Below are 18,515 nucleotides of genomic sequence, written 5' to 3'. Positions count from 1 at the left end.
TACGATTTTTTTTTTCTATTCCCTGCAAATCATAGGAGGATGTAAATTCAGTGATCTGTTAAATATTTCCATAGGTTAGTAAAGGGTGGTGTCCTGAAATCAACTGAGTGAGTACACACCTGTATTCTAAATTACAGGGTGGCACAGGGAGAGAGCGTGGGTATTTCACAGGTTGCCGTGGTATAAAAAGGAACAGTGTACAGTAGTGGCAGGGTTTGTACTTTGCAAAGAAAGGTAAGGAGAGGGGTTGTAGGAGCAAGGTAGGGTCATGTGTGTCTTAAATTAACTAGTAAAGTCGGCAGGTAACAAAAGAATAGTGAGTTGATTACAGACGCAATTGTGGAGAGAGGGTACATGACATGCATAACAAACAGACAGAAGGGTGTCCGCCAATACAGAGATAACATGGAAACATGATGATGCAGATAGCAGATGAGGTGTAATGTATAAAGGGTCCAGTTCAGATAGCAGATGCGGTGTTACAGATGAAAGGGTCCAGTACAGATAGCAGATGAGGTGTAATGTATAAAGGGTCCAGTACAGACAGCAGATGAGATGTAATGTATAAAGGGTCCAGTACAGACAGCAGATGAAGTGTAATGTAGAAAGGGTCCAGTACAGACATCAGATGAGATGTAATGTATAAAGGGTACAGTACAGATAGCAGATGACGTGTAATGTATATATAAATCAGTACAGATAGCAGATGATGTGTAATGTAGATATAATCCAGTACAGATAGCAGATGAGGTGTAATGTAGAAAGGGTCCACTACATATTGCAGATGAGGTATAATGTAGAAGGGGTCTAGTACATATAGCAGATGAGGTGTAATGTAGAAAGGGTACAGTACAGATAGCAGATGAGGTGTAACGTAGAAGGGGTCCAGTACAGATAGCAGATGAGGTGTAATGTAGAAGGGGTCCAGTACAGATAGCAGATGAGGTGTAATGTAGAAAGGGTACAGTACAGATATCAGATGAGGTGTAATGTAGAAAGGGTCCAGTTCAGATAGCAGATGCGGTGTTACAGATGAAAGGGTCCAGTACAGATAGCAGATGAGGTGTAATGTATAAAGGGTCCAGTACAGACAGCAGATGAGATGTAATGTATAAAGGGTCCAGTACAGACAGCAGATGAAGTGTAATGTAGAAAGGGTCCAGTACAGACATCAGATGAGATGTAATGTATAAAGGGTACAGTACAGATAGCAGATGACGTGTAATGTATATATAAATCAGTACAGATAGCAGATGATGTGTAATGTAGATATAATCCAGTACAGATAGCAGATGAGGTGTAATATAGAAAGGGTCCACTACATATTGCAGATGAGGTATAATGTAGAAGGGGTCTAGTACAGACAGCAGATGAAGTGTAATGTAGAAAGGGTCCAGTACAGACATCAGATGAGATGTAATGTATAAAGGGTACAGTACAGATAGCAGATGACGTGTAATGTATATATAAATCAGTACAGATAGCAGATGATGTGTAATGTAGATATAATCCAGTACAGATAGCAGATGAGGTGTAATGTAGAAAGGGTCCACTACATATTGCAGATGAGGTATAATGTAGAAGGGGTCTAGTACATATAGCAGATGAGGTGTAATGTAGAAAGGGTACAGTACAGATAGCAGATGAGGTGTAATGTAAAAAGGGTACAGTACAGATAGCAGATGACGTGTAATGTATATATAAATCAGTACAGATAGCAGATGATGTGTAATGTAGATATAATCCAGTACAGATAGCAGATGAGGTGTAATGTAGAAAGGGTCCACTACATATTGCAGATGAGGTATAATGTAGAAGGGGTCTAGTACATATAGCAGATGAGGTGTAATGTAGAAAGGGTACAGTACAGATAGCAGATGAGGTGTAATGTAGAAATAATCCATTACAGATAACAGATGAGGTGTAATGTAGAAAGGGCACAGTACAGATAGCAGATGAGGTGTAATGTAGAAATAATCCAGTACAGATAACAGACGAGGTGTAATGTAGAAAGGGAACAGCACAGATAACAGATGTTGTGTAACGTAGAAAGGGTCCAGTACAGATAGCAGATGAGGTGTAATGTAGAAGGGGTCCAGTACAGACAGCAGATGACGTGTAATGTAGATATAATCCAGTACAGATAGCAGATGAGGTGTAATGTAGATATAATCCAGTACAGATAGCAGATCAGGTGTAATGTAGAAATAATCCAGTACAGATAACAGATGAGGTGTAATGTAGAAAGGGAACAGCACAGATAACAGATGTGGTGTAACGTACAAAGTGTCCAGTACAGATTGCAGATGAGTTGTAATGTAGATATAATCCAGTACAGATAGCAGATGTGGTGTAATGTAGAAGGGGTCCAGTACAGATAGCAGATGAGGTGTAATGTAGAAAGGGTACAGTACAGATAGCAGATGAGGTGTAATGTAGAAGGGGTCCAGTACAGATAGCAGATGAGGTGTAATGTAGAAAGGGTACTGTACAGATAGCAGATGAGGTGTAACGTAGAAGGGGTCCAGTACAGATAGCAGATGAGGTGTAATGTAGAAGGGGTCCAGTACAGATAGCAGATGAGGTGTAATGTAGAAAGGGTACAGTACAGATAGCAGATGAGGTGTAATGTAGAAAGGGAACAGCACAGATAACAGATGTGGTGTAACGTACAAAGTGTCCAGTACAGATTGCAGATGAGTTGTAATGTAGATATAATCCAGTACAGATAGCAGATGTGGTGTAATGTAGAAGGGGTCCAGTACAGATAGCAGATGAGGTGTAATGTAGAAAGGGTACAGTACAGATAGCAGATGAGGTGTAATGTAGAAGGGGTCCAGTACAGATAGCAGATGAGGTGTAATGTAGAAAGGGTACTGTACAGATAGCAGATGAGGTGTAACGTAGAAGGGGTCCAGTACAGATAGCAGATGAGGTGTAATTTAGAAGGGGTCCAGTACAGATAGCAGATGAGGTGTAATGTAGAAAGGGTACAGTACAGATAGCAGATGAGGTGTAATGTAGAAGGGGTACAGTACAGATAGCAGATGAGGTGTAATGTAGAAAGGGTCCAGTACAGATAGCAGATGAGGTGTAATGTAGAAGGGGTCCAGTACAGATAGCAGATGAGGTGTAATGTAGAAAGGGTCCAGTACAGATAGCAGATGAGGTGTAATGTAGAAGGGGTCCAGTACAGATAGCAGATGAGGTGTAATGTAGAAAGGGTCCAGTACAGATAGCAGATGAGGTGTAATGTAGAAGGGGTCCAGTACAGATAGCAGATGAGGTGTAATGTAGAAGGGGTCCAGTACAGATAGCAGATGAGGTGTAATGTAGAAAGGGTACAGTACAGATAGCGGATGAGGTGTAATGTAGAAATAATCCAGTACAGATAGCAGATGAGGTGTAATGTAGAAAGTAAACAGCACAGACAGCAGTTGTGGTGTAATGTAGAAAGAGAACAGCACAGATAGCAGATGTGGTGTAATGTAGAAAGGGTCCAGTACAGACTGCAGATGAGGTGTAATGTAGAAAGGGTCCAGTACAGACAGCAGATGAAGTGTAATGTAGAAAGGGTACAGTACAGATAGTAGATGAGGTGTAATGTAGAAGGGGTCCAGTACAGACAGCAGATGACGTGTAATGTAGATATAATCCAGTACAGATAGCAGATGAGGTGTAATGTAGATATAATCCAGTACAGATAGCAGATGAGGTGTAATGTAGAAATAATCCAGTACAGATAACAGATGAGGTGTAATGTAGAAAGGGAACAGCACAGATAACAGATGTGGTGTAACGTAGAAAGTGTCCAGTACAGATTGCAGATGAGGTGTAATGTAGATATAATCCAGTACAGATAGCAGATGAGGTGTAATGTAGAAAGGGTACAGTACAGATAGCAGATGAGGTGTAATGTAGAAGGGGACCAGTACAGATAGCAGATGAGGTGTAATGTAGAAATAATCCAGTACAGATAGCAGATGAGGTGTAATGTAGAAAGGGTACAGTACAGATAGCAGATGAGGTGTAATGTAGAAGGGGTACAGTACAGATAGCAGATGAGGTGTAATGTAGAAGGGGTCCAGTACAGATAGCAGATGAGGTGTAATGTAGAAGGGGTCCAGTACAGATAGCAGATGAGGTGTAATGTAGTAAGGGTACAGTACAGATAGCAGATGAGGTGTAATGTAGAAAGTAAACAGCACAGATAGCAGATGTGGTGTAATGTAGAAAGGGTCCAGTACAGACTGCAGATGAGGTGTAATGTAGGAAGGGTCTAGTACATATAGCAGATGTGGTGTAATGTAGAAAGGGAGCAGCACAAATTGCAGATGAGGTGTAACGTAGAAAGGGTCCAGTACAGATAGCAGATGAGGTATAATGTAGAAATAATCCAGTACAGATAGCAGATGAGGTGTAATGTAGAAATAATCCAGTACAGATAGCAGGTGAGGTGTAATGTAGAAGGGGTCCAGTACATATAGCAGATGAGGTGTAATATAGAAATAATCCAGTACAGATCGCAGGTGAGGTGTAATGTAGAAGGGATCCAGTACATATAGCTGATGAGGTATAATGTAGAAGAGGTCCAGTACAGACTGCAGATGAGGTGTAATGTAGAAGGGGTCCAGTACAGATAGCAGATTAGGTGTAATGTAGAAATAATCCAGTACAGATAACAGATGAGGTGTAATGTAGAAAGGGAACAGGACAGATAACAGATGTGGTGTTACGTAGAAAGGGTCCAGTACAGATTGCAGATGAGGTGTAGTGTAGGAAGGGTCTAGTACATATAGCAGATGTGGTGTAATGTAGAAAGGGAGCAGTACAAATTGCAGATGAGGTGTAATGTAGAAGGGGTCCAGTACAGACGGCAGATGACGTGTAATGTAGATATAATCCAGTACAGATAGCAGATGAGGTGTAATGTAGATATAATCCAGTACAGATAGCAGATGAGGTGTAATGTAGAAGGGGTCCAGTACAGACTGCAGATGAGGTGTAATGTAGAAAGGGTACAGTATAGATAGCAGATGAGGTGTAATGTAGAAGGGGTCCAGTACAGATAGCAGATTAGTTGTAATGTAGAAATAATCCAGTACAGATAGCAGATGAGGTGTAATGTAGAAGGGGTCCAGTACAGATAGCAGATTAGTTGTAATGTCGAAATAATCCAGTACAGATAGCAGATGAGGTGTAATGTAGAAGGGGTCCAGTACAGATAGCAGATGAGGTGTAATGTAGAAATAATCCAGTACAGATAGCAGATGAGGTGTAATGTAGAAATAATCCAGTACAGACAGCAGATGAGGTGTAATGTAGAAGGGCCTTGTCCAATAGAGATAGCAGATGAGGTGTAATGTAGAAGGGGTCCAGTACCGGTAAATTAAGTGACATCGCATGAACTAGTATATAACATACAGTAGCATGAGCTCTAGATGGTGGGGATTAAATGAACGTTGAATGGACCTTCATGTCTTTTAGAAAGAATAAAGATTGGATGCATCTAGATAAATACAATGGGGGCATCAGGGTTATTTCCTTAAAATGAGCAATTTGAAAATGGGAACCAGATTTTAGACAGTAGGTCTGCAGCAGGTCTACGTAGTGACGTGTACATTAGAGGTAAGTGTAGGGTCAGTACACAGCAGTAAGGTGCACAGCAATAGGAAAGCATATTAAAATGTAATTACTCTGTTGCAGGAAAATGGCGTTGCTGACGCTCTTGGTCGGCTTGTTGGTTATAGCATCATCATGTAAGTATCTGGTGCTTCCTTCCACATGCACATACACCATCTCACACGTACCGTGCCGTCACTACACATAGGGGCAAATTCAGACCTGATCGTAGCCGCGATCAGCCACCCTGACATGTGGTGGGACGCCCAGCACAGGGCTAGTCTGCCCCGCATGTCTGGCCCTCCCCACCGCACAGGTACAAAAGCATTGCACGTCGGCGATGCTTTTGTACCTGAAGAGTAGCGCCCTACCAGTGCAGCTCTTGCACGCTGGCAGGTAACTACCCGTCGCTCTCCGGGTCGCAGCGGCTGCACGTGATGTCACGCAGCCGCCGTGGCCCACCCCCCGCACGGTCCGGGCACGCCTGCGTTGGCCGGACCGTGCCCCAAAAACGGCAGCCCAACGCCGCCGGCACGCCCCCTCCCGCCCAGCGAACGCCTCCGCCTGACAATCAGGCAGAGGCGATTGCTGGGCAGAGATGCCGATCGTATCTCTGGCATGCGCTGGCACACTGCGGCGCATGCGCAGTTCAGACCTGATCACCCACTGTGCGAAAACACACAGCAGCGATCAGGTCTGAATTAGCCCCAAAGCCGTTTACAGTCATAATAAATGTGGAAGTTGTTTAACCTGTTGGATTTATTTTTCATTATGACTTTAACAACATTAATATTTGATATCCGATAGTTTATGTGGATTCTCTTGCAGTGTTGATTACCACAGTGTGTATATTTTGGCTGTAGGAGTACAGTAACTGTATTTCACAGGAGCAGATTCAACTAGCCACAAATCTTATCCCATGGCCATGGCTATAGCTCTGGGTTTAGTGCCCGGAGTCCCATGCTATGTGCAAGAGACCCGTCACACACAGGCTTCTCTTCACCGTACGCATGACTTGCGCAGAGCTTTAGCAAGACGCTCCCAAAAGTCAGGGCAGTTATGTGTGATCGCATTGCCACTGCTCAATTCCCGCCCCAAACACCCTGGAAAGAGCGATCTGGCCATACTCAGAAAAGGTTAAATTTGCATCTGCGAATCCGCTTAATGCAGAAACTCGTAATGTGTGCCCATGGACAGATCTGTACGACTCGGAATCACTCCCATATCCTGTAGCCACATAGGAATATTAACTTGCATAGATCTAGTCACTCAAAGTGTGTACACAGTAGACAACTAGCAAATGATGCACTATCGCGCGCAAAAGAGCCCCTTGTGTACTCGCTGCACTCACCACGCTGCGGGCACGGTGGCGCACTACGCGCACCACGCTATTTATTCTCCCTCCAGGAGTGTCGTGGATACCCTGAGAGGGAGAATAGTTGTCGGGATCCCGGCGCCGATATGCAGAGCGCCGGGATCCTGACAGCCGGGATATCGAGTGCCTCCCGGCACAGGGATGTGGTATACAAGATCTAAAGTAACTAGATAAACGGTCATTAGATCGACCCCATATGGTCGAAACGCATTAGGTCGACAGTCAAAAGGTAGATAGTAGAAAAGGCTGACAGGTACTAAAGGCCAACATGGAAATGGTCGACACAGAAAAAGTTGACACAAGTTTATTTTTTGTGTCATTTTCTGTTTCATGGTATGTGACCCCAATTACAGCATATGTAGACCCTCGCGGTCTCGCTATACTCACCACGCTTTTGGAAAGATGCCTCGCTGCGCCAGGCACAGGTTACTATTCCCATTTCTAGTCCACATGGATGGCAAATCAGGTAAAAGTTGAAAAATATGTGAAAAAACACCCCCAAAAACTTGTTTTGACCATATGTACCATTCTCATGTCGACTTTAAGCATTGTCTACCTTTTACCTGTCGACCTAATGCATGTTGATTATATGGTGTCGACCTATTGAATGTCTGTCTAGACCAGTGGTTCCTAAACTCAGTAGTCAGGGATCCCTAATGGTTAACGTTTTCTAAGTCACCTGTGGATTTCTAAAATGTGATAGATGGTCATACACAGTGCTCCTGCCCCCTGCGGCCTCGGTGGCGAGCTACACTCGCCACAGGTTACAGTATATTCCCACTCTATGGGTGTCGTGGACACCCACGAGTGGGAATAGTCCCTGTTAGTCGGCATTGTATGGGAGCAGGATTCCGGCGTCTGTATTGTAACCAGTGATCTCTTGAACGCCGTTCACGTGACTACCTCCCGTTTTGAAGACACCAGTATAACCCTACAGTGACAGCTTTACTTTTATTCAGACAAGTAATAAAAAAATTGAATGGATAATCATAATATTTAGCTAATATAAAAAATAGCAATGTTCTTATGTTACCAAAGCTCAGTGTCATTGTACTGTATTTAGTTATACAGGTTGAGTATCCCTTATCCAAAAGGCTTGGGACCAGAGGTATTTTGGATAACAGATTTTTCCGTATTTTGGAATACAGGTTGAGTATCCCATATCCAAATATTCCGAAATACGGAATATTCCGAAATACGGACTTTTTTGAGTGAGACTGAGATAGTGAAACCTTTGTTTTTTGATGGCTCAATGTACACAAACTTTGTTTAATACACAAAGTTATTAAAATATTGTATTAAATGACCTTCAGGCTGTGTGTATAAGGTGTATATGAAACATAAATGAATTGTGTGAATGTACACACACTTTGTTTAGTGCACAAAGTTATAAAAAATATTGGCTAAAATTACCTTCAGGCTGTGTGTATAAGGTGTATATGTAACATAAACGCATTCTGTGCTTAGACTTAGGTCCCATCACCATGATATCTCATTATGGTATGCAATTATTCCAAAATACGGAAAAATCCCATATCCAAAATACCTCTGGTCCCAAGCATTTTGGATAAGGGAGACTCAACCTGTAATTGCATACCATAATGAGATATCATGGCGATGGGACCCAAGTCTAAGCACAGAATGCATTTATGTTTCATATACAGCTTATACACACAGCCTGAAGGTCATTTTAGCCAATATTTTTGATAACTTTGTGCATTAAACAAAGTGTGTGTACATTCACACAATTCATTTATGTTTCATATACACCTTATACACGCAACCTGAAGGTGATTTAATACAATATTTTTAATAACTTTGTGTTTTAAACAAAGTTTGAGTACATTGAGCCACAGAAAACAAAGATTTCAGTATGTCACTCTCTCTCAAAAAAGTCCGTATTTCGGAATATTCCGTATTTCGGAATATTTGGATATGGGATACTCAACCTGTACAGTTATGGCCCAGTACCCCACATTCAGATAGCAGGCAGTCAGCAAATATGACTTAAGGCGCCCATACACCTGACATATATTGTGGCAATGCTCCGATCTTCTGATGGCCGGGTCAGGGGATCGGGAATATTAAACATTTAAAAAAAATCCCGATTCCCCTATCCCGGACGGAAACTGTCTGGATTGGCAAATCGGGCATTTTTAACATGGTTAATTTCCCCAATTCCCTGACGAAAGCCTATCAACGATGGCGGATTGGTGTTTCCGGCAGGATCAGGGAATTGCCTCATATGTACAGGGGCCTTTAGGTAATTATATCTCCAGCAGAAAGTTAATTTGCTATTTTTCAGTGAGTCAGCCATATAATACTATGTCAGTGTAAATATGTTGGGTCTCTAATGTCATTTGCAGAACTCAGTTGTGTAACCAGTAACTTTCTTGTAATTTTAAAGATTCACAGCTGCTGCCGCCATATTTCTGGTTAAATAACAACGGAAGAAGTTTTGACATTGGAGGAGGAGTAGGTTCTAACAGTGGAGGCAGAGGTTCTAACAGCGGCGGAGGAGGAGGTCCCACCAGTGGAGGAGGTGGGGGTTACGGAGGAGGTCCCAGCAGTGGAGGAGGTGGGGGTTACCGAGGAGGAAGTCCCAGCAGTGGAGGAGGTGGAGGAGGTCCCAACAGTGGAGGAGAAGGTCCCAGCAGTGGAGGGGGTGGGGGTTACCGAGGAGGAAGTCCCAGCAGTGGAGGTGGAGGTTATGGAGGAGGTCCCAACAGTGGAGGAGGAGGTTCCAGCAGTGGAGGAGGAGGAGGTTCTCACAGTGGCGGAGGTGGAGGTTATGGAGGTCATCCCAGCAGTGGAGGAGGTGGAAGTTACGGAGAAGGTCCCAACAGTGGAGGAGGTGGAAGTTACGGAGGAGGTCCCAACAGTGGAGGAGGAGGTTCCAGCAGTGGAGGAGGAGGAGGTTCCCACAGTGGCGGAGGTGGAGGTTATGGAGGCCATCCCAGCAGTGGAGGAGGTGGAAGTTACGGAGAAGGTCCCAACAGTGGAGGAGGTGGAAGTTACGGAGGAGGTCCCAACAGTGGAGGAGGTGGGGGTTACCGAGGAGGAGGTCCCACAAGTGGAGGAGGTCCCAACAGTGGAGGAGGAGGTTCCAGCAGTGGAGGAGGTGGAGGCTACGGAGGAGGTTCCCCCAGTGGAGGTTACGGAGGACGTCCCAACAGTGGAGGTGGAAGTTACGGAGGAGGTTCCAACAGTGGAGGAGGTCCTAATAGTGGTGGGGAAGGATACAGAGGAGGCGATACCGGAGAAAGTTGGAGGTTGGGAAAGCTGGACTGCACAGATGTGAAAACCAATAGAAATACAGCCTCCTGCCCTTCAGGTGAGATATCTTAAAGTCAGCCATGCCTCCATGATATCCTTATTTCCTAGTGAATGGATAACCTGTATGTTCATAAAGGAGCTGGTATGGAGTTGGACTTACCTCAGTTTGCATAGAGTAAAATGTTATGTTAGCGCCCAAGACTGGGCTGCAAGTCTTCTGGCAGGAGGAATCAATGAACACCCGCAAGGACTAGGGCTCCTTTTCATATGGGCTCAGAGTGCTGCCGGGTTATTGTGCATGCTGGTCCTGCTGATCGCACATGCGTGGTGGCCATTGCCGGGGAAGGTTGTGGGGGAACCCTCTGCCTGGTACATCCGGTAGCAGATTTACCACAAGGCATCCCAAAATGGCTGCTTAGGGCCCTGTGTGTTTCAGGGCGGCCTGTCAGCAAGGCTATATAAAGGGCATTTTTGGCAGTCCGCAAGCTCTGCCGAAATTGTTGGAGACTGGGTTAGCTGAATACTCACGGCAGGATGTCCGTAATTAGACAGCCAGCCAGGATGCCAGCTCTAACCTGTGTCTCCAGTCCTGCAGTATTGTGCATGTGACATGTCATGAGTCGTGTGTGTATGATCAGAGAGAGAAGCCGGGACGCGCACAGAGAAAAACATAAGGTCTTCCAGTGTACTTTATTACAGTATTTGTTTCATTTTGTATACGGGATGAGGGACCTCCTAGGCTGCTACAATTAGTAAGGCGGGGGGAAACTGATATATAATAAATGCAGTGACTGACTGAGGAGTATAATAACGGGTATTATAATAAGAATTTACTTACCGATAATTCTATTTCTCATAGTCCGTAGTGGATGCTGGGGACTCCGAAAGGACCATGGGGAATAGCGGCTCCGCAGGAGACTGGGCACAAAAGTAAAAAGCTTTAGGACTACCTGGTGTGCACTGGCTCCTCCCCCTATGACCCTCCTCCAAGCCTCAGTTAGGATACTGTGCCCGGACGAGCGTACACAATAAGGAAGGATTTTGAATCCCGGGTAAGACTCATACCAGCCACACAAATCACACCGTACAACTTGTGATCTGAACCCAGTTAACAGCATGATAACAGAAGGAGCCTCTGAAAAGATGGCTCACAACAACAATAACCCGATTTTTTGTAACAATAACTATGTACAAGTAATGCAGACAATCCGCACTTGGGATGGGCGCCCAGCATCCACTACGGACTATGAGAAATAGAATTATCGGTAAGTAAATTCTTATTTTCTCTAACGTCCTAGTGGATGCTGGGGACTCCGAAAGGACCATGGGGATTATACCAAAGCTCCCAAACGGGCAGGAGAGTGCGGATGACTCTGCAGCACCGAATGAGAGAACTCCAGGTCCTCCTCAGCCAGGGTATCAAATTTGTAGAATTTAGCAAACGTGTTTGCCCCTGACCAAGTAGCTGCTCGGCAAAGTTGTAAAGCCGAGACCCCTCGGGCAGCCGCCCAAGATGAGCCCACTTTCCGTGTGGAATGGGCTTTTACAGATTTTGGCTGTGGCAGGCCTGCCACAGAATGTGCAAGCTGAATTGTACTACAAATCCAACGAGCAATCGTCTGCTTAGAAGCAGGAGCACCCAGCTTGTTGGGTGCATACAGGATAAACAGCGAATCAGATTTTCTGACTCCAGCCGTCCTGGAAACATATATTTTCAGGGCCCTGACAACGTCCAGCAACTTGGAATCCTCCAAGTCCCTAGTAGCCGCAGGCACCACAATAGGCTGGTTTAAGTGAAAAGCTGAAACCACCTTAGGGAGAAATTGAGGACGAGTCCTCAATTCTGCCCTGTCCGTATGAAAAATTAGGTAAGGGCTTTTATAGGATAAAGCCGCCAATTCTGAGACACGCCTGGCTGAAGCCAGGGCTAACAGCATTACCACTTTCCATGTGAGATATTTTAAGTCCACAGTGGTGAGTGGTTCAAACCAATGTGATTTTAGGAATCCCAAAACTACATTGAGATCCCAAGGTGCCACTGGAGGCACAAAAGGAGGCTGTATATGCAGTACTCCCTTGACAAACGTCTGAACTTCAGGAACAGAAGCCAGTTCTTTTTGGAAGAATATTGACAGGGCCGAAATTTGAACCTTAATGGACTCTAATTTGAGGCCCATAGACAGTCCTGTTTGCAGGAAATGCAGAAAACGACCCAGCTGAAATTCCTCTGTTGGGGCCTTCCTGGCCTCACACCACGCAACATATTTTCGCCAAATACGGTGATAATGGTTTGCGGTTACTTCTTTCCTGGCTTTTATCAGCGTAGGAATGACTTCCTCCGGAATGCCCTTTTCCTTTAGGATCCGGAATTCAACCGCCATGCCGTCAAACGCAGCCGCGGTAAGTCTTGGAACAGACATGGTCCCTGCTGTAGCAGATCCTGTCTGAGCGGTAGAGGCCATGGGTCCTCTGATATCATTTCTTGAAGTTCTGGGTACCAAGCTCTTCTTGGCCCATCCGGAACCACGAGTATCGTTCTTACTCCTCGTCTTTTTATTATTCTCAGTACCTTTGGTATGAAAGGCAGAGGAGGGAATACATAAACCGACTGGTACACCCACGGTGTCACTAGAGCGTCCACAGCTATCGCCTGAGGGTCCCTTGACCTGGCGCAATATCTAGTTTTTTGTTTAGGTGGGACGCCATCATGTCCACCTGTGGTCTTTCCCAACAGTTTACCAACAGTTGGAAGACTTCTGGATGAAGTCCCCACTCTCCCGGGTGTAGGTCGTGTCTGCTGAGGAAGTCTGCTTCCCAGTTGACCACTCCCGGAATGAACACTGCTGACAGTGCTAAGACGTGATTTTCCGCCCATCGGAGAATCCTTGTGGCTTCTGCCATCGCCATCCTGCTTCTTGTGCCGCCCTGTTGGTTTACATGGGCGACTGCCGTGATGTTGTCTGATTGGATCAGTACCGGCTGGTTTTGAAGCAGAGGCCTTGCCAGACTTAGGGCATTGTAAATGGCCCTCAGTTCCAGAATATTTATGTGTAGGGACGACTCCTGACTTGACCAAAGTCCTTGGAAATTTCTTCCCTGTGTGACTGCCCCCCAGCCTCGAAGGCTGGCGTCCGTGGTTACCAGGACCCAGTCCTGTATGCCGAATCTGCGGCCCTCTTGAAGATGAGCACTCTGCAGCCACCACAGTAGAGATACCCTGGTCCTTGGAGACAGGGTTATCAGCCGATGCATCTGAAGATGCGATCCCGACCACTTGTCCAAGAGGTCCCACTGAAAGGTTCTTGCATGGAACCTGCCGAATGGAATTCTGCTTCGTAAGAAGCTATCATTTTTCCCAGGACTCGTGTGCAGTGATGCACCGATACCTGTTTTGGTTTCAGGAGGTCTCTGACTAGAGATGACAGCTCCTTGGCTTTCTCCTGCGGGAGAAATACTTTTTTCTGTTCTGTGTCCAGAACCACCCCCAGGAACAGTAGGCGTGTGGTAGGAACCAGCTGTGACTTTGGAATGTATAGAATCCATCCGTGCTGTTGTAGCACTTCCCGAGATAGTGCTACTCCGACCAACAACTGCTCCTTGGACCTCGCCTTTATAAGGAGATCGTCCAAGTAAGGGATAATTAAAACTCCCTTTTTTCGAAGGAGTATCATCATTTCTGCCATTACCTTGGTAAAGACCCTCGTGCCGTGGACAGTACAAACGGCAGTGTTTGGAATTGGTAATGGCAATCCTGTACCACAAATCTGAGGTACTCCTGGTGAGGATGCTAAATGGGGACATGTAGGTAAGCATCCTTGATGTCCAGGGATACCATGTAATCCCCCTCCTCCAGGCTTGCAATAACCGCCCTGAGCGATTCCATCTTGAACTTGAATTTTTTTATGTATGTGTTCAAGGATTTCAAATTTAACATGGGTCTCACCGAACCGTCCGGTTTCGGTACCACAAACAGTGTGGAATAGTAACCCCGCCTCGAATTACAGCTTGTACCCCAGATGATACTACTTGAAGGATCCAGGGATCCACCTGTGAGCGAGCCCACTGATCGCTGAAATTTTTGAGGCGGCCCCCCACCGTAACTGGCTACGCCTGTGGAGCCCCCGTGTCATGCGGTGGACTCAGAGGAAGCGGGGGAAGATTTTTGATTCTGGGAACTGGCTGACTGGTGCAGCTTTTTCCCTCTTCCCTCGTCTCTGTGCAGAAAGGAAGCGCCTTTGACCCGCTTGCTTTTCTGAAGCCGAAAGGACCGTACCTGATAATACAGTGCTTTCTTAGGCTGTGAGGAAACCTGAGGTAAAAATTGCTGCTGTTGCTGTGGATACGAGGTCCCAGAGACCATCCCCAAACAATTCCTCACCCTTATATGGCTCTATGTGCCTTTTAAAGTCAGCATCACCTGTCCAGTGTCGGGTCTCTAATACCCTCCTGACAGAATGGACATTGCATTAATTCTGGATGCCAGCCGGCAAAATATCCCTCTGTGCATCCCTCATATATAAGACGACGTCCTTTAATATGCTCTTATGTCCGCAAAATAGTATCCCTGTTTGACAGGGTCACAGACCACGCTGCAGCAGCACTATCTGCAGGTCTCAGTCTAGTACCTGAGTGTGTAAATACAGACTTCAGGATAGCCTCCTGCTTTTTATCAGCAGGTACCTTCAAAGTGGCCGTATCCTAAGACGGCAGTGCCACCTTTTTTGACAAACGTGTGAGCGCCTTATCCACCCTAGGGGATATCTCCCGGCGTAACTTATCCTCTGGCGGGAAAGGGTACGCCATCAGTAACTTTTTAGAAATTACCAGTTTCTTATCGGGGGAACCCACGCTTTTTCACACTTCATTCACTCATTTGATGGGGGAACAAAACACTGCCTGCTTTTTCTCCCCACACATAAAACCCTTTTTTAGTGGTACTTGGGTTAATGTCAGAAATGTGTAACACATTTTTTATTGCCGGGATCATGTAACGGATGTTCCTAGTGGATTGTGTATATGTCTCAACCTCGTCGACACTGGAGTCAGACTCCGTGTCGACATCTGTGTCTGCCATCTGAGGGAGCGGGCGTTTTTGAGCCCCTGATGGCCTTTGAGACGCCTGGGCAGGCGCGGCTGAGAAGCCGGCTGTCCCACAGCTGTTACGTCATCCAGCCTTTTATGTAAGGAGTTGACACTGTCGGTTTATACCTTCCACCTATCCATCCACTCTGGTGTCGGCCCCACAGGGGGCGACATCACATTTATCGGCATCTGCTCTGCCACCACATAAGCCTCCTCATCAAACGTGTCGACACAGCCGTACCGACACACCGCACACACACAGGGAATGCTCTGACTGAGGACAGGACCCCACACAGCCCTTTGGGGAGACAGAGAGAGAGTATGCCAGCACACACCAGAGCGCTATATAATTTAGGGATTAACACTATATTGAGTGAATTTTTCCCAATAGCTGCTTGTATATACAATATTGCGCCTAAATTTAGTGCCCCCCCTCTCTTTTTAACCCTTTGAGCCTGCAAACTACAGGGGAGAGCCTGGGGAGCTGTCTTCCAGCTGCACTGTGAAGAGAAAATGGCGCCAGTGTGCTGAGGGAGAAAGCTCCGCCCCTTTTTCGCGGACTTTTCTCCCGCTTTTTTATGGTTTCTGGCAGGGGTATTTATCACATATATAGCCTCTGGGGCTATATATTGTGATATATTTGCCAGCCAAGGTGTTTTTATTGCTGCTCAGGGCGCCCCCCCCCAGCGCCCTGCACCCTCAGTGACCGGAGTGTGAAGTGTGCATGAGGAGCAATGGCGCACAGCTGCAGTGCTGTGCGCTACCTTGGTGAAGACTGATGTCTTCTGCCGCCGATTTTCCGGACCTCTTCTTGCTTCTGGCTCTGTAAGGGGGACGGCGGCGCGGCTCCGGGAACGAACACCAAGGCCAGTTCCATGCGGTCGATCCCTCTGGAGCTAATGGTGTCCAGTAGCCTAAGAAGCCCAAGCTAGCTGCAAGCAGGTAGGTTCGCTTCTTCTCCCCTTAGTCCCTCGATGCAGTGAGCCTGTTGCCAGCAGGTCTCACTGTAAAATAAAAAACCTAAAATAAACTTTCTTTCTAGTAGCTCAGGAGAGCCCCTAGTGTGCATCCAGCTCGGCCGGGCACAGAAATCTAACTGGGGCTTGGAGGGGGGTCATGGTGGGAGGAGCCAGTGCACACCAGGTAGTCTAAAAGCTTTCTTTTAGTTGTGCCCAGTCTCCTGCGGAGCCGCTATTCCCCATGGTCCTTACGGAGTTCCCAGCATCCACTAGGACGTCAGAGAAAGTGAGCCAGTGGAGAAGTTGCCCATGGCAACCAGTCAGCATTGACGTAACATTTATAATTTGCATACTATAAAAGTATACAGAGCAACTTCTCCACTGGCTCAATTCTCCACTCTTATCACTGCTTAGTACATGTCCCCCTTTATCTGTCTCCGGGCTTTGATAAGTCTCCCCCTTACTTATACTTGTGACATTCTGGCTGCCCACAATGGGATGGTACAGCTAGGTCGGCACAGCGGGTGTGGGGGGGGAAGGGGTGTCATGGCGTGGCATGGGTGGGATGTGATGCCAAATGGGGGTCATGACCACCTCATTATGACCCCGTCCACCACTACACAATGTTGAGATTAGCAGCATTGTGAGGCGAAAGGCGGGGACACAATGTGATTCAGCGCGAATCATGACATTGGACTGCCCACTTTTGGACCATTGCCGTGTGGATGTGTGTGTGTGTGTGTGTGTGTGTGTGGGGGGGGGGGGGGGTGTTGGCAGTAATAGTGTGCTGCGGGTGTGGGAGGGGGGCACATGACTTGTCCACTCTTCTTGGTGGTCTGGAGCGCCAACTGATTTTCAGGGGTCTCCGGGACATTCCAGGAGGGTGGGCAAGTGTGCCCTTACTCTCTTTTCCTATGCCTGCCACACTGGGGCAGATGTATTAAGCCTGGAGAAGTTATAAAGCAGTGACCAAGAAGTGATAAGTGGAAGGTGATAACGCAGCAGCATCCAATCATTACAGGTTTGAAAAAAGACAGTTAGGAGCTGATTGGCTGGTGCGTTATCACCTTCCACTTATCACTTCTCAGGCTTAATACATCTACCCCACTGTAAAGGGGGGTACACACTGAGCGATAATCTAAGCAATCTGACTAGACTGCTTAGATTTTCAGCAAGATCGCTCCGTGTGTAGCCCTAACAGCGATAGCGATGAGCAGCCCCGCGCATCGCTATCGCTGGTGCTAGATTGGCTTGTGCAGGCCAATCTAGCGGGTCGCTCACTTCACCCGCTGGGTGAAATGAGCGGCATCCCCCACGTCTCCCCCCACCCCCCCGCACGCTCAGCACACATCTCTCCTGCATCGGACCGTGAGTACTGGCCTTTAGATACAACAATGACCAGTCTGTCGTCCCCTACCGTTCTATCTGCTTGAGGCATTTCCACAATTACATAGTTAGGAAAAATAATTTGAAATACAACAATAGCTTGAGAGCTTGCATCTTGTTTAACACCTACTGTCCGCCATGTACAAGTAATTACTTAACTAACCAGAGAATTTGCTAGCAGGATAACATGTGATCTTCCCTGTGTTTCAGGATATATCCCTACTTGTTGCTCATGTGGAATGAGATGTAGAACATCATTTAAAGTCATTAATACAAACACCTGTCAATGCCAGTGCGATTCCGTTGAATGGACCAGCGCTCGCTGCTGCAGGAGCATCTAACAGTGCCCCCTGGATTCCGCTTATTTTACACTTTCTTTCTCCATTATCATTTTGATATAAGTAGTAAATAAATAAAAAAAGTCTTGAAATATTTATTTATTACTGTTTATTTATATAGTGCCAATATATTCCACTGTACTTTAGGTATATAACAAGAAGGATTCATAGAACAATTTCAGGGCTCCTAACATTATATAACAACTTCAACCAAACTTCTGAGGCTAGAATGCATAAATCCAGGTATAACTACACGTGAGTTCATTTGGCCATATTTATGTCTACGTAATAAAAGTCTGTCAGCGCATGTACGTCAGATTTAAGGCGCAGAACGTGTTCCCGCTGATATTAGGACAGGATGCATCAAGCATCGCATTTTGCATGGAATGCATCCCACCACTGATCAATTAGGCAACATCATCTATAGACCTATTGGGTCCAAGGTCCAGAAATGTGGTCAAACCCCCTAAAATTGCA

The 18,515-nt window shown here is 46.1% G+C and overlaps 1 protein-coding gene across 1 annotated transcript; it reads left to right on the top strand.

Moving 5' to 3' along the window:
* The first annotated feature begins 5,692 nt into the window (after positions 1-5,692).
* On the top strand, positions 5,693-18,096 carry LOC134934919 (uncharacterized). Its single transcript, XM_063930250.1, has 3 exons — positions 5,693-5,759; positions 9,405-10,331; positions 17,911-18,096. The coding sequence occupies exons 1-3, from the start codon at positions 5,711-5,713 to the stop codon at positions 18,039-18,041; spliced, it is 1,107 nt and encodes a 368-aa protein (XP_063786320.1). The 5' UTR covers positions 5,693-5,710; the 3' UTR covers positions 18,042-18,096.
* Positions 18,097-18,515: the final 419 nt, after the last annotated feature.

This window comes from Pseudophryne corroboree, chromosome 6, assembly GCF_028390025.1.
Source record: "Pseudophryne corroboree isolate aPseCor3 chromosome 6, aPseCor3.hap2, whole genome shotgun sequence".
Lineage (NCBI taxonomy): Eukaryota > Metazoa > Chordata > Amphibia > Anura > Myobatrachidae > Pseudophryne > Pseudophryne corroboree.
The sequence above is the reverse complement of the archived record's forward strand: the minus strand, read 5'-3'. Positions and strand labels throughout refer to the sequence as shown.

Bases quoted from the DNA above. Each gene is read 5' to 3' on its own strand.
- LOC134934919 (XM_063930250.1), top strand. From the start codon at position 5,711: ATGGCGTTGCTGACGCTCTTGGTCGGCTTGTTGGTTATAGCATCATCA. The intron at 5,760-9,404 runs GTAAGTATCTGG...GTAATTTTAAAG, and splicing joins GTTGGTTATAGCATCATCAT to ATTCACAGCTGCTGCCGCCA. The intron at 10,332-17,910 runs GTGAGATATCTT...CCTGTGTTTCAG, and splicing joins TACAGCCTCCTGCCCTTCAG to GATATATCCCTACTTGTTGC.